Source organism: Diorhabda sublineata, chromosome 4 (genome assembly GCF_026230105.1).
Source record: "Diorhabda sublineata isolate icDioSubl1.1 chromosome 4, icDioSubl1.1, whole genome shotgun sequence".
NCBI classification, from domain to species: Eukaryota; Metazoa; Arthropoda; class Insecta; order Coleoptera; family Chrysomelidae; genus Diorhabda; species Diorhabda sublineata.
The window spans coordinates 31,125,633-31,142,862 of record NC_079477.1 but is presented as its reverse complement, the minus strand read 5'-3'; the positions used below and the strand labels follow the sequence as shown (position 1 = coordinate 31,142,862).

General features: G+C 30.9%; 1 protein-coding gene across 5 annotated transcripts in view; it reads right to left on the bottom strand.

Annotated features, from left to right (window-relative positions):
* Positions 1 to 614: 614 nt before the first annotated feature.
* The window catches only part of LOC130442998 (facilitated trehalose transporter Tret1-like), a 62,491-nt gene continuing 45,875 nt past the window's right edge, over positions 615 to 17,230 (bottom strand). For all 5 annotated transcript variants that reach the window (XM_056777430.1, XM_056777435.1, XM_056777433.1 and 2 more), the window contains 2 exons: positions 4,262 to 4,447; positions 615 to 1,890 (listed from right to left, as the gene is read on the bottom strand). In XM_056777430.1, coding sequence (XP_056633408.1) covers positions 770 to 1,890; positions 4,262 to 4,447 — 1,307 coding nt within the window. In that variant the 3' untranslated portion in view covers positions 615 to 769. The remainder of the gene's footprint in view (positions 1,891 to 4,261; positions 4,448 to 17,230) is intronic.

Below are 17,230 nucleotides of genomic sequence, written 5' to 3'. Positions count from 1 at the left end.
TCCTCCATACAGGCCTGACTTCGCTCGTAGCGACTTTTATTTCTTCTTACACTAAAAATCTTACCTTGGTGCTCAACATGTCATCGATAATAACAAGCTAAAAGACCATGTTACCACATGGCTTAAAACACAGTCGCAACGTTTTATGAAGAATGCTTACACAAACTTGTGCCACGCTTTGACAAGTGCCTACATAATTTTGAAAGCTATGTAGAAAATTAGTTATAAATTGTAGATTTTTGTATATTAATTTATTTCGGCATCTATACACGTTTTTTTCTGTATAACCAAACGGAACTTGCTTTATGGATATATCTCGTATTCAGAAATAGTTGAGATATAAACAATATCTTTTCACTACATGTAGCTTGGAGAAAATTTGTGTAGAAAATGGTGGAAACTGACACAATCACCATACCGTAACTGTAGTTGACTTCTGAAAAGTTACCCTTTCATCAAACCGCCCTATAATTCAGCTGGATTTCTTCATCCTCAATCAATAAATAAGACGTGACTCTAATTAGATTAGTAATATTATCTAGGCAATCCTGAATATCATTGTATACAAAATGAATGTAACGTTTTACTTTTCCAAATTAAAATAAAACAACAAATTGATAGTAACATCTTTTATTAAAAATAACAAAATAAATAAATGATTCTATGAGAACCGTAATATAAAAGTTTTATCTAAACCTTAAAACCTATTTTGTATCACAATACTGCTTGTAAAAATAGAAACAATATTTTTTTAACACAATTAATTCCACTAAGTTTCGACTATTACACGTATCGTATTCACTCGGTTTTCATCCAAATTTTCGGAAAACATATCGAATGCTTTATTATCGACACCGGTCTCAGTATTAACATCTACATTTTTTTTATTTCCTCTGAAGAAAGCTTCTATCTCCTCCAAAGTCTTGTTTTTAGTTTCTATTAAAATGAATTTAGAATAAAATGCTGATATTACTGACGCTGCTACGAATACCATCAAAGTACCACTGAAGTTCAATGCTGAATTCATATTAATATATATTTTGACACAAATGAAAATTAATATTTGTGCTATACTAACTACAACTCCCGACATTATCGGTCTTACTCTCAGAGGAAACATTTCTCCTACCATAACCCAAGGTACTGGTAGCATACCTACCATACTGAATGCAACGTTAGCCATAACCCCAATCAGGGGCAAATAACTTAGGATTTTCTTTTCGTCTGGATAAAATTCGTAGTACTTAATATAAACAGCAACTATCGACATAGTTGTTGCCATGCCTATGCTAGACATGGTGCATAGTATTTTTCTTCCATATATATTAATTAAGAAAGCTATCACTACAGACATAGAAAATCGTATAGCTCCCACAATAATTGAAGCTATGTATTCATTGATACTTAAATCGGTCTCCTCGAAAAAGTTCACCGCATAAAATAGAAGAGTATAAATTCCGGAAAATTCCTGCAAGAAGAATAATCCGACCAAAATAAGAAAAGGTTTGACTGTTTGCGGACCGAAATACATTTCTCTGAAACTCATTAGATTGCTGTTGCTCTCTTTTTGGTTTTCGTTGAATCTATCGATTTCTTGTTGAGCTAACGCATTGTTTCCTCGAAGCCAAAGTAACGTTTTAAATGCTTTCGCCTGCTGATGATTTTTCAATAGATAAGACGGACTTTCGGGTACCAATTGGATAACTATTGCTGAAAAAATTGCCATACTTATATTGATATAAGCTACCGTAGACCAGTTATAAAAGTATCCTAGCACGTACGTTAAGAGAATACCGAACGAGGCGCATATTGGACCGAGAGTTTGCATAAATCCTCGATTTTCAGATGTTGATATCTCTCCAACGTATGTATAACACGCAGGTGACATTCCTAAAATAGAAAAAAATATAATCAGTATCTTTGAATTAGTTTCGTTATCAACAGTCACGTAACATTAATAATGCTTTTTTATTGTTTGATTTCAATAACATTTTTAAGGACCAACTTTCGTTAATTTCTAGAAGCCTGTAGAAATACCCAATTGTATTTTTCATGTTTTTTTTTGTGAAAATCAACATGAAGAGATATGTTTCTTTATAATTGGAAGTCTTTGTTTTCATATTTTCATGAAAAATCCTTCAAAGGTTGGAAATGAATGATTGCAATTTGTAAAAAAGGTTTTCTGATCATTTTTATAGTCGAATCAAGTAAATTTCTAGTACTCGTATATTATTCAATTAGTAAGTAATAGCCATTACCACTTACTTATAATACAACTGTCAAAACAAAACACAATATACACGTACATATCGTCAAAACCTCGTGAGTATAAAAATGTAATTTTAGGAGAATAGTTTAGTCAATATAGGCTTTTGACCTATTCTGTGCTTAGAATTTTTTTTGACCAAATCAGGAATTTCCTCATAATTGGCCAATAAACTTAAATTCTATCCAAAATGGCAAAATTATTTCATATTTTCGCTAATTCCATTCGAAAGCTTATAAAATTTACTAATGTTTCTGCCCTATGCAAAATTTTTGCCCAATTGACCGTTCAAAAGATATCGGATGTAGAAAATTTATTTATCAGAGATATCAAAAATCTTTAACGTAAACTTTCTTGTAGATCATTTTAATTTGTTATTTAGTTGAGACAACCTTCGGTAACTGTGGCGATTTCCACGATATTTCTTTCTTGGCAGCTGTGATGTCCCCTTACAAAAACTTTGGCCGATGATCAAAAACATGATCGAACCATGTAAAGTTTCAGTTTAAGAAACATCAATTTGTTTGTTGATAGCTGCCAATTTATCTCTGTCAAACTTTTGTATGATGCATTTACCATAATTTGAAAATAAAGTAGCCCGATGTGACATGAGATACTCATAGTAAAAGTTATTTTCTACAAATGAAATTCACCTGGTACAGTAAACGATCTAGATATTTTTGTTTTAGTGACAAGTATATGGACTATAAGAGCTCCAATGTAATCTATATTCTAAATTTTTATAGAATGATCCGCAGGCTACCATTAAACCCATGATTAATGCAATCTGTGTGAAATACTGATGGAATATTTTGTTTTTGACGATTCAATATGTTCAGAAGGAATGGTTGATCTATTACTTCCTTAAGAAATTTAGACAGTTTATCCGGTGTAAAAGTCTTAGATTTTTTGGCTAATGGTCTTCGGACTGGTATTATAGGAACACTTGCAACTTCATATATTGTAGTAATCCAGAGGGTTGTTATGGTGAATATTCTGGGTATTACCATGGAGTAGGAAGCCCATAGAAAGGATGACTTTTGTGCTCAATTTAATGATATACAGGAACAATACATTTTTGGAAGAAGAAGTGATCTTTAAGTTGATTGTTAATCCATATATCTTGTATGTAGCTGACTTTTCTTGTGATTGCGGCTGATGGCTGATGGCTACAGCAGCCTCGCATAACTTGCGTTAAAATAATGCGTAATGGTTTAAATTTTACGTTTATTCCGACATGATTGAATCATATCAATTAATTGAATCTTCAATATTATTCCATTAACAAGAGCAGATTAGCTGAGCTAGTGCGTAAAGGACGTGAATCTAGATCGCTACCCCGCTTGACCTTTTGATCCAATGCGTACCTAAGGGATTTGCGACTTCTAGTTTTAGGAAACTTAACTTTAAGTACCGTAGCATGATAATTGTATTTAAAATATTGAACCTAAAATATCAACAGAACAAAATTTTTTCAGTAAAATTGCTTCTACGTAAAAGTTGTTTACATGAAACCAAATTAATCTAAAGTTATTCCGATGTAAGGGGGTAATGATGAAAAAGAAATTGAAAATATTAGACATAGTGATTATTAATGAAAATAACTTTTGTCGGAATAGGACATTTTTCAAGTCTTGGCTTAAATAAAAACCCTCCATGAAGCTTCGTCTACAATGTATACTTGCGATGCCATTTTCGATAACTGCACCGCAATTGGCTCTTCAATTCTGCGGTACTTGCTCTCCTTCCCTTGGCAGGGAAATTTTCTGGCAGAAATAATCTATTTATATAACGTGAGAAGATTCCGCATTGATTCCGCAGACATTGATATGGATTAAGTAAGATAAAGCTACACCTCATTGTTCATAAACTTATCTAAAACAGTTTTCTGTTAACATATTGAGCTCATCCTGAATTTTTAGTTTGATCAATACTTGAAAATGAATTACATCGTTACTTTAGAATGTTTGGTTTAAATCGGAACGGTTAAATTACCTGCCGCTATACCAGTTATGAGTCGTCCTGCGTATAACCAATATATATTCTGAGCTAATCCGAAACACATCCACCCTAATACTAATGGAAGAGCAGTTATTTGGATTGCTCGTCTTCTTCCCATAAACTCAGCTAAAAACCCAGATAGCATGGAACCAACTGGATTTGTGATTGTTCCCAAGCTAGCTGTAAATGAAAACATATTATCATACTTTATATACTTGAATAGAAAACCATAAAAGATATTCCACAAAAACAATGCAAGCTGAAACTGAAACTTTTGTGACTCTCGCAAGTCCAACATAATTCCAATTTCTCGATATCATTGATATAGTTTAAAGAATGTATATTAATCATCCACTAATATAAGAACCACATCAAACGTAGTTACATACGCGGCTTATCAAGAAAACTTAAAAGCGCAGCAGAAACATTATACATTCTCAGAAATTCTTACTTAGGAACATATGTAGATAAATCTTACTTTCTAGTAAATTCATTTTATATAATTCATTCTCTGTTCAGATCTATAACAATAAACTTGTAATTGCTTTAATAAATATATTTTTTAAAAAACGAATTTTTCGTTAAGAAAAATAAAATTACGTAGTTGTTTTTATATCATTATGATATGATAAAAATTGAAGGAAAAATAATATACGGGGAATCTGAGATCGGGAAGGGAAAGTGGGTGAGTTTTTAAGGGTTAAAAACGGTTTATTTCGATTTCTTGCAAAACTACAAGTCCTATGGAAAAAAACCGCATACCAAAGTTGTAGATAATAAGATATTTTTTCACATAACCTCAAAATTTATGTAAAAAATACAAAAAAACAAGTTTTTCGTTTTAAATTTTTATCTTCTACAAATAAACTTTTTTTTTATCAAAAAGTTACTTTTTACATCCCATATACACTGCAATAATCACCTTTAAATCATGGTGCGATTGTAACCTTCTCCATCTCAACGTTTCTAAACCAACGTTTTATCATATAAAAATACATTGCAGCTTTTTTAATTGAATTACACCATCATTGACGTCGATGAATCTGTAAAATTTTTAGGGCTTGTTGTGGACAATTCGTTGAAATGGGAGTTACATATTGACGCCTTTTCTAAAAATTAAGTTTCTACTGTTTTGCGCTGAAGTCAGTTTCCAAAGAACTGAACTTATCCACCTCCTATACACTTCCCTTCTGGGGTACGTGTGGTGCGTCTCAATTTGAGCGAATCATCAAACTACAAAAGAGAGCTGTTAGATATTTACTCGGACTTAACAGACGAGCTCATTGCAAGGACTTCTTTAAAAGATTAAAAATTCTCACTCTTCCTTCTTTATTAATTTTTGAATCCATTTACCTAATTAATAAGCATGCTTCTCCAATTTCAGAAAGATCGTTGCACGGCAATCCACTTAGGAACGCGGAGCACGACGTTTACCTACCTACTCTACGTTCAGAATTAGTTCAGGGCTCAATATTTTACAATGCAAAAAATTCACAATCAATTGCCAATTGAAATTGAATGGATATCATCTTTTCCTGCATTCCGCAATAATTTACTAATTATTACCTATGACTGTTATCTATAAATTAGTCACTTATTGTGGCTTTATTCTGTATATTGAGATTTTATTTCAATTGTTTTATCTTTATTTAGTTACTTTTATGTTTATTTTTCAGTTTTTACAAGCTTTTATCTAAAATTGTAAAAATTTTTTTACAATAACGCATTTCTCTCTCTCTCTATTGCCAAAGTTTAATACAAACATATATAATTATTATAATGCGAATGAATATTAATTTATCTAAAATAGTAATAAATTTTTTTCTTTATTATACAAAATAGTTGGGAAGTTCCAGAGAAGTATAATTGGAAGCAATAAGTTCCATTACATAAAACATTCCACATACATATTTATACTTAAATTTTTGTAGATTTGTAATTCGAATATTGAATATTTTTCGAATCACTGATTAATTTATGAATTGTTTGACCAGATAAACCGATAAATGTGTCAATCTTATGTAAAAATTCATTTGATAGATAGTAATTTTTTTCAATAAAACAATGAATTCCTCTTAAATTTATAACTAACTGCTCTGAATAAAAAAGTTCATTGACATTACCGGAAATATTTCCGAATCTCACAAATTAAATGTAAATATTTTTTAACGCTAGTTAATAATACTATAAGACTACGGCCTTGACAAGTTGATAATAAATCGTATATCAAGATCTAGTAAATAATGTGGAACTAAACCACCTTGTGTAAATCGGTAGTACAGTTTCCGTTATTTGTAAGCAGAACCGGATTTAAATTTTTATATATCTCAAGTGGTAATTCTCGGATTCATTGGTTATACTCATATTATAACATTAAAGCGTTTTCAAAAACTCAAAAATAAATATTCCATTCGCGTTATTCGCGCCTTCGATTTCAAATTAATGGCAAATTTTTACGTGTTTTTCTTTATTTATTATTAATATTAATATTATTTATTGGTGACAAAATTTTTACAGCTTTCATTTCGTTGTAGTTTGTTGTGAAAAAAATTTAATTTTAAAATTCGAAACCATAAACAAATTCAATTTACAGAACTCTGCTGTTTCATTCGAAAACTAATTCACGTTCAAATGAAGCTTCAGCACAATCCGGCATTGGGCGCCACCGAGTTACATTATGTTCTTCAAATAATATGGAAACTAGCACTATCACTAAAACAACTGTCCCATTTTGACTTGACAGTTGATTTCGATTTATTATCAATTCAACTGAAAATATTTTTCGAAATTCACAGCGTTATCATTGAAATTCAAAAAAGTTTCTTTCTCAAAAAATAAAAGAAAATATTTTCAGTACCTCACAGTATGACAAAATATTGGATGGAAATAGAGTTTAAAGATGCATGGAATTATTCTAACCCGAAGAATAAACTATAAACAAAAAAATAGTTCATATTAAAGAACTAAAGATACCTACTAATGCGAGTTCTTCCTCTGGATCGTTGATGCAGAACCAGATACAACCAGATTCCTCGAACTAAATGATAATTTTGGTCTTTTCACTCTTCATGAAGGAAGATTGATAATGATTCATACTGAAGATTAATCTTGACAAACCAAAATTATCAATAACATCACCGTAGAAAAGCAGAAAACAAATATACATAAAAATAGATTAAGCATAGATAACACGTAACAGATCTAATAAATTCCAGTATCAAAACGCACCACATTTGTATACTATACAGTACTTATTTTCTAGAAATGATTCTAATAAGAAATAATAGCGAAACAGGTAAAAGTCATGAAAAGTACTAAGCTGAGAAGAAGCATTACCAGAACAAAAAACATAAAGAATCATAGGAAGACGAAATGGATGGAATACATTGATGACAAAAAGTAAAAACAAAAAGACGAGAAGTAGCTTGAAGATATCAGACAATAGCCTATTATTAATTTTATTTTTTACTACTAACCAACAATGAGCTGTACACTATGTTCAAGTGTGTTCAAGAAATTATTCCAGAATATGGTTACTATGCTTTATATTATTTTGTTCTTGTCGAGTAAAGTTATGCAATAACATTAAGCAATGTTTTTAGAAAAAATACTGATTTTTAAATATGGGAACATTCACGTAGAATTTACTAATATACATAAGTTGTTTTGTGGACTAGATCCACCACTACACCAACATGCACAATTACACTATTAGACGCACATTTCGACAACTAAGTTATGGATTTCAGAGATCGATAGTAAGAGGTACTTTAATTTTCAGAACAATTCAACTTGAAATAAAATTATGAAATTTGTATATCTACGTTCGGTCCTGCAACATATTTAATTTCGGAAGTTACGAATCAATAAATTTGTGCCAATTATGGTGAGCAACACCTGTTGGGAAAATGTATTAACAATTAATTGGGTAGTAGCTTTCATTTTGTTAACAAAGTGAATTTGCTAATTTCATATTCCTTCTGGCGAATTGTTGATTGATTTTTTGCCAAGCATAGGCGTCTGTTGACGAATTTTTATTCTTATATCACACAATACAGTCAGCTGCATGTGCGTTACGATAAAAAATCGGTTTTACTATTTTTTACTGGAAACAAAGAAAGCTTGTATCAGCATTTTTTTAAACTGCCATATCATTTATTTACTTAATTATATTGTGTTTGACTATATATTATTTGTTATGTAATTCTTGACTACAATGCTTACAATTTTATTGCTATGTTAGTCGATTTTGCAGTTATGCATTTTTCTTTTCGCTTTGACGTATTTTATCATTATGATTAAGAAATGAGATTACGGCCGGTTTTATAATCCTACCCTAACAGGCACTTTAAAAAAAGGTTCTTTTAGATTAAAGACCCCTTTAACATAGTTGTTGAAGTGAAGTGGTCCCATACTCGATTTGTAACGGTCTCTCAAGTAAGGTTCCTTTAACACGTTAACAATACTTTTGTCGTTTTCCAATATGTGTCGTTAGAAACAGAACCAGAGTAAATCATAGGTATGAGTGTTATTTGTTTTGTATTTGCAAAATTTAATTCATCAGTTCAATTATTGATTTTAATATTTTTCCTTCCTGAGTCAGATTTTGTAAGACTAAATCCTTCATTTTTTCCACCGAGACAATAACATCTATAAAAAATGGAAAACCAGTAACAACATATTATTTACTGACAATGCTTTTCGAGTAAATGTTAATTTGATGCTTACTCTGTAGGAAATTGGAACATAGACAAGCCAAAGTAGAAATACTGAATTGCATAACCCACAATAAAAAACTACATATTAGCATCTGATCTTTCAACGGACAATTGGACTTTGATCAAATCTACCAATATTGAACATGGCGTTTATCAATTCCCGCGACTAGTTTCTATGACATAACCTTTATTGGTGGGTGGGTTAGGGTGATTTTAGTAGGGCTTCGAATTTCAGTCGCTTAAATCCCTTTTCGTAGAAATAGGTTCTTTGGTCCTGGATTGGATCATAGAGGCGCCGAAGTACTTTCCTCTGCTACGAGTTGAGTCTCAGTTCGTTTCTAGTAGTCATTGCCCAGGTTTCAGAAGCATACATGACAAGTGGCCTTAGTACTGTACGGTATATCCTCTCTTTTGTGCGCCTGCTGTAGGCAGGACGTCAGCATCTTGTAGGTACTGTAATACGTCTTGTTTCAAACTATCAATCTTTTCTGTATCTCTAGTGCAAACTCAGTTTTCAGTTATGATAGCGTCAAGGTATTTGAAGTTGTTAACACGCTCGTAGGTATAATTATCTGCCTCAAACGCTGCCGTACTCCTTTTTCTTCATTGATTGACCGGAAGTCTTATTTAAGCTTTATTATTAAGGTCAACATTGTCTGCGTGGGCTACCTTTTGTCTTAATCGGTTAAGAAGGATTTCTCCCGGACTTTTCCAAGGTCAAGCTGAACAGAAAGAACATGTTCTTGCTTCAGACCTCTTCTGATGTTGTGCCAACCTTTCAGTTGGTGTTACATAGGGTAATGATCGCAGCTGATTTTTTAAAAGAGTAGTGTGTATCTATATAATAACGGATTTGGTAATTTCAAAAATTTCATTATATGTTTCATGATGCCAAATTTATTTCTTCTCGCGAGTATATTCGCCATTTTGATAATCAGAACAAGCATGACTCGCCCGTGCAGGGTCCAACTTTATTTTTTGTAATTGCGGTTTTACTATTTTTTTACTAATTTTATTAAGACCAAATTGAAACGTGCCATGTCGTCAATTTTTGAAGTTTATTCCAACAGTTTGTAAATTTCTTCAAAAATTTAGGTTTTGATTGTTGTTAGGGCATATTTTTTAATGGTCTTTCTAAAAATCTAAAAATTCTCATATTTCGATATATCCATACAGTTTCCATTATTTTCGAGAAAGGATTCGCCTTGTCGTACAGTCTCCAGTCCATGAAGAATAATCGATTTAATATTTCTGTATTTACATGCTTGATATAATAATAATACAGTATTAAAAACTATTTTCTACTTTCTATTTTTTTAGGTGTTTTTGTGATTGATATTATTACTGGAGTTGTTTCATTTTCATACCATTCATATATCATTTTTTAAATCAATAGAATACTATGCAGTGATTTGCATATTGAATTGGAAAACCTATAAAAGAGATAGTAGACTAACCACTAATATTTTCATTTTAATATCAATTGCTCTTTATCAAATCGCATCACATATGTTTAGTGTGGATAAAAAACATGAGAAACAAAATATTTTTTTATCTTTAGTCGTTCTATCTCAAAAAAGTAGCAGCCACCAATGAAATTATTCATTGTTGAATTAGTTGATTGTTGTTTCCAATGGGCATCCATATCATATGTTACAGCACAGTTAGTAATGGAAGGTATTGGGGAAACTTAACATAAATATTCCATTCTTGTGCTGTTATGTTAATTATTATCAATATTGTATCAAAAAATGCAATTGCAATTATTCTCCTCTTTGAAAAAGTTCAATTTTCAATCTAAATTGAACAAAATAATATATCATAATCAATAATAACAAAAACTAAAAGATATATAAAACCAACTTGGCTTTCAGGGTTTCCAGCTTAGGGATTTTCCCCCAAATTTAGGCGCAAATGTGAGATGGGATATTTTTAGGGAATTTTATAACTTCATAAATTTTTTTATTTTAAATAAAGCAAAATAAATGTGTAATATGGGAATTTATGAATCCAAGAAAGTGATGCTGTTGAATGAAATTATTTATTGATTGTTTAAAATTTATCATTTGTTGAATGATATTTTATTATTTAAAATGTATTATCTATTCAAAAATATCTAATTATTCATTTGATATATAATAAAAGTTTTTTAGGGGGAATCCCTACTAATTTTGGGGATTTTATGAGTTATTGATTAGGACTTTAGGGAGATTGATTTTTAAGAGTAGGGAGTACTGGTCTTCAAGATATTCAATATTCAATTCATGTTATCCTCTTTCAAAAAAATATATCTAGGAGTTTTGGCTGATAAAGCTATGAAACTATTAGATCTTGAATTTAGATGTTTAGCTATTCAAAAAGCAAAAAATGTATTTGAAGGAATGAATTATATAAATAAAATGAGAAATATTTCAGGAAAAGATGAATCAATAATATAATCAATTAAGGAACGAAATAAAACTAAACATCTTACCTTAAGCACCAGAACATTCCCAACAACTATCAAATCATTTCAATGCATATAATATTTAGCATAGGCCATAACAGATATAATATCAAAATATTTGTCTAATTTCAAATCTAAACACCTAAAAACAGTAAAAGGATCACATATCATGTACCTTGTACTGATTGTGACCTGTTTATATAGGAGAGATATCTCAGTTTCTAGAAATTAGAATAATTAATATGAGAGAAAGAATAACGATTCTTGAAATATAAGGAGATATCCACATAGACCAAAATTCAAAATTTACAGAAACGAAATCAAATACAAAAGAAAGAATTTTGAGAACCGGTTCAGACACGTAGAGAAAACTGTCAATGATAAAAAGATCTGAACAATTTAAGTAAAAATTATAGTTCTATTTCATAAATTTCTATACAAATACAAATAACTTAATTGGTGACTTCTAGTTATTTTCAAAAATAAAACAACCAGGGTAGTCAAGGTAGATTTTTATTTTAATAATCATATTGTAGGTGATCTAGACATTGATATAATGATGCAAGTTTTCAATGTCAAGTCAAATTTTAATTAACACCGCAATAGTCGAAGCGTCAATTTTCAAAAACTGCTGGTCTATCAAAAGAGACTCCATATCAAGATATATGATAAAATTTGAGAAACTTGTATTTAATTTGATACGTGCATGGAGTACACTGTATCATATTAACCAAAAGAGCAATTAAAACGTCGACAGGATTTAAGAAATCCTTGGAATTTGTTATATTGAACTTCACAATGCTATTTTTAATTTTTTATATAATTGTTTCAAGTGAAAGTGAAATAAAAATAATTCAGGGTTCAGGGTAAAATATATAAAAATTGCCAGACGATTTCTTATTTATCATAAATGCCACATACAATTTTAAACCTAGATATATATGTAGGAGTGATTCGTTTACCAACAGTGCTATTCTAAGACTGAACCACATTCGGTCACAATAGAAACTAGCACAAATCATACTGATTCCTAAACCTGGCAAGCCCGCTGAATATCTAACGTCGTATAGACCAATTACTCTATTACCAGTTTTGTCTAAAATTTCTCCTAAATAGAATAATCCTCATGCTAACTAGAAATAAAATCATTCCGAACCACACGTTTGGATTTCGACACCAACATTCAACAATTCAGCAGGTACATAGACTACTGACTACAAGTAGTACTAAGGAGTCAAGGAATAAAGATTCCCGCAAAGGATGTTTTTCTACTGGAATTAATTTTCGCGGAAGAAGGTTTATTGGTGGGAAAATTAAGTATTAAACAGGTCATTGGATTTCAGTTTTCAGAGTGTTGGTGTAGTGGTAGTGTAAACTGTGTATTCAGTATGAATATCACCAAAGGTTCCAGAAATTCCAACTTAAGTACGTAGAATAAATGAGAAAATTAGGCTTTAATTGCCAGAGATCTTCGTCTTTTATTTTATACGCTCCCAGGTGTAGTGCTCTGGAGTTCCTTAGTGTTTCACACTTTGAGAGAATGTGGTGGAGGTTTCGTCCTCTGTGCAATAAAACCTTCAGGCCGCATGATCTGCTAGAGTGTTTGTTGGCGCGACAGTGCCCTGATAGAATCCCTGTTTGTATTCGAAGATTGTTTTTACTTAGGTTTCCTGCCAAAGTCCTTGTAGGTTGTCCCAATAATTGGTTTTGCTCTTATCTACCTTCTTTTTTGGTGCTTTTTCCAATGCTCTGTAGCTGAAACTGCCGCCCCTTTAGCAAGCTTATCAGCTTGTTCATTCCCCTTCACTCCGGTGTGTCTCGGAATCCATTGTAGGGTAATTTTATTTTTCTTTTTAGGCTCAATTTTTCTAGGCAATCCCTTACAAGTTTATGATATTGGAGCTTAGAGGTTTAATGACTAATAGACTATCGGACAGAATGATGATCTCTTGTTTGCGATAGTTCCTCCTTAGATTGAACCGAACACATTTTTCTATTGTATAAATTTCTGCTTGAAAAATGCTTGGTGCGCTGCCTAGACTTTCAGAGTGTTTGGTTCTGGGCCCGTACACTCCTATACCAGTTCCAGGGATGTTTTCTCTGCCATGCCTTCCTGCACTATGTGGAGAGGTGAGAGATTTAGAATCACTTCTAATGCACCTGTTGGCCCCGGTTGCACATATGAAAGCCAGACTTTGTACTTTAAGAGATTTTCCTTGTGGTATTTAGATTAGATCTAGTTCTCCAAACCACTGCCCAATATGTTGATTGGTCTTACAAGTATGGCATGCAAGCTTGGTATACAAACAAAAATTTCGAAACTTTGCTTTCGAATGGCTATTTTTTGGCTGGTTTGAAAAAATTTGAAAGGCACTAAACTAGAGTTAAAAGAATATTTAGTCAAATCGGCGTCGTATAATGTAGTAGAACCGACATGCCCCAAGATAAAATAGCAGAAAAGTATAGGTATGATTCTACAACAGCGGTCAAAATGGGAAATACTCTGAAAGCTTGGGCAATACACTGGGAATTTTTGAGGTAGGAATATATATTCAATTGAAAAATGTATTCAAGTGAACTTAGAAAGAAACAGTCATTAAAATTCTTAGCTCCAATGGTATATAATGGTTTGGGAATACCTGAACCAGTTACTTAAAACCTAGACGTAGGACGGTATACCCTTCGTATAATTACAATACCATAGAGGACAGTAGAAAGAGATGTACATAGGAAAGTAATGGGATTAATATATTGAAAGAAAAGGAGACACAGGAAATCTTTTGGATCACAATATATATAACACACATACATACAATTTATTATGTATTATAATGAATATATATATATATATATATATATATATATATATATATATATATATATGCCTCACCAACTTTGTCACTTTTTTACTATCAATCATTACATATTTTACACTGTATTAGATATCATGATAATCATCGAATTTATTTGAAAAATTTTAGAACATTCAAGGACTAAACTTTGATATTCAAATAATGTTGTGAAGGTTTTTATTAACTACAATGTCATTGCATGAAGAAATAATACAATTTATGAATTAACTATCGCATTTCACATTCGCACACTAGAGATGAGAATATGATATCAATTCCGTATTTTTTTGAATTTTATTTTATGCTAAGCAACTAGTTATGAACCGTTACTGATGTAAAATTCATTATCGATATTTGTATCAATATATGCAATATTGTTTGTTGTCTTTTGTCCGAGGAAAAGTTTAGCTCCTAAAAATTGAACATAAACTCTTTTTAATTCATAATACGATTATCGAGCTACAAGTTTTAAGAACCATATTTAAAATATATACTTTTTGATGTAAATTTTGATGTAATTGGTCTTTATGAAGTTGAGAGAGTATATTATGAACATATAGGTGTTAAAAAAAGTAGGTGATAGAAAAACTATTAATAAGATGAGAATTCCACTTTTGAGCGGAGTAGGAATTTATTACCATGGATTTATCACATGTACAATGTGATAAAATAAAAATTATTTATAATTGGTTGTAATTCGTCAAAAAAATAGTTGAAGAGTGACGCACACAATTTATAATATTACTATGTTGATTCGCCTTTCTACTATTTTTACTTCATCATATAGTATTATCACATAGTTCCTCGGTTGAATCCGGAAAAATGCACTGGCTATTGCAATATATACATTGGCGGCGTCATAGGTCAATGATTTTTGTTTGAAAATATTCATGATGTTGCTCCATATAAGATATGACTTCAATTTGATAAAACTATTTGTGCCATATGGTAACCACAAATCCCAATTTATTGAAATCAAATTATTTCGTTAAATTAATTCCGAACAATTGACTTGTTAATTGGCCTACAAATTCGTGCAATTCGACATCTGTTGATTGTTTCCTGTCGGGCCGCGGGAAGTCATGGTTTATGCTGATACTCGTAGATGTCCAGAATCATTTTCAAATGTTATTATTGTTAATTTGAAAAAATAAATGAGAAAATTGTTTTTTGTGAATTACAGTTTATTTAAAATGTATTAAAAAATAAAATTTTTGCTACAATTGGTTGATAATGTTGAAATAATTATTTATACGAAAAGGGATGTAAGTAACAAGATCCATTCGCTATAATTTGATTCGACACTTTTTGCAAATTATATACAGCTTTGACCGGTTTCTATAGCATCATAAGCATTGTTATTTCATGTACAACGTCAAGCGTTATCAAAAAATGGGAAAAATTATGCCAAATCGAGATTGCTACTACAGTTTCAAAACTTTTGCCGTATTTTCACAAAAAAATTGCCGAATAAAAGTCTCCATTGAGCTATATACATTCTGATGTCCACCTTTTTCAAAGATATGTCCAAGTTTGTATCATTGTAGTTGAAACTAAACAAATGTAAGATTTTTTGAAGCAAATAATATGAACATTTTATGTGACATTAATTATTACCACCTTAGTGTGTTAAGTAGACATGCCGTTGTTAAAGGCCATCGATACCTTTTTTCAATTGTTATTTACGTGGTTCAAAACAGTGTCAAAATGCAATGTTTACAATATAGGGAGGTAAAAAAATATAATGTGAACATACAGAACAAAAGGTGAAAGAAAATGGCTCGTATAATTTTCCGATAATCTGTAAAATCCGCTGTTGAATGAAGTTAAATTTCTTTGTCGGGGATACGTACAATCTGATAAAAGTTAGAATCTAAAAATTGTTGTATTGTGTGAAGAAATAGGTAAAGAGAAATTGAATATTGTATTACATTAATTTTACTCAATAGCGGCTTTCTCAACTAATTAGAAATAGTTCCTATCTTAAAAACTTACTTCAACATTTCTGTATCTGTATGTGCACAATATATTATTTCAATTTTTTTTACCATTCATATTTAAATACATTCTTAAGACCGTTTGACATGATGCAAAAGCATGAGCAGATGAAGTTCAGCTAATTGTTTCATTCATTCAAGATTTCGCTCTTGCAACATCATCGAATTGATGCCATTTTTTTATTGCTGGCAAGCTGTTATTCTAGGGAGAAATCCAGTTACTTTTGGCTCAACAATCAACCAATCTAACAGGCTCCAAAGTCATGGTAGCAGTATTTATATAGACAGTGATCCACTGACCACTTTTTCACTTCGTTACTTACTTACTTATTTTTTTATTTTAAAAAATTTTAAACCGGTCACAAAATATTGAATGAAATTTTAGGCCAGATATTTGTTTAACTCACTTTTTCAAAACAGAATTTATCTACGCAATATTTTGACCTCGGAAGAAATTGCATGTAATTTCTTGTACGTTGTCTTGTACCATGTCAAGTGGCCTTTATAAAAGAATTGATGTTTATAGTTGTAAAGTGAGAATAAAGAAAAATTGACCTTTTTATTCACGTCGCTAATGAGATTGGATATACCAATAATAGGATGTAGTTCGCATTCACGAACTATGAAACTATCCTATATTCGAAATCTCATAGTGATAACTGTTCATATGAATGGTTTTGTTCACAAAAAAATTTAATGAAATTTGTAGAATAAAAATAATATAACAATTTCATAAAAAATAAAAAATACGATTATAGAATGATAAAAATGCGAAATAAAACATTATTTTTCATATGAAAATTAATATAATTAATTCACGCGGAATTATTGAATTTTTTTTCATTAAAAATTTATAGTCATCAAAAGGGAAAAGTATATAAAATTTCAAGTCAATAGGTTGACTAATAATTAGTGAAAATTTGATTACTTGATAATTCCATCCAAACAGT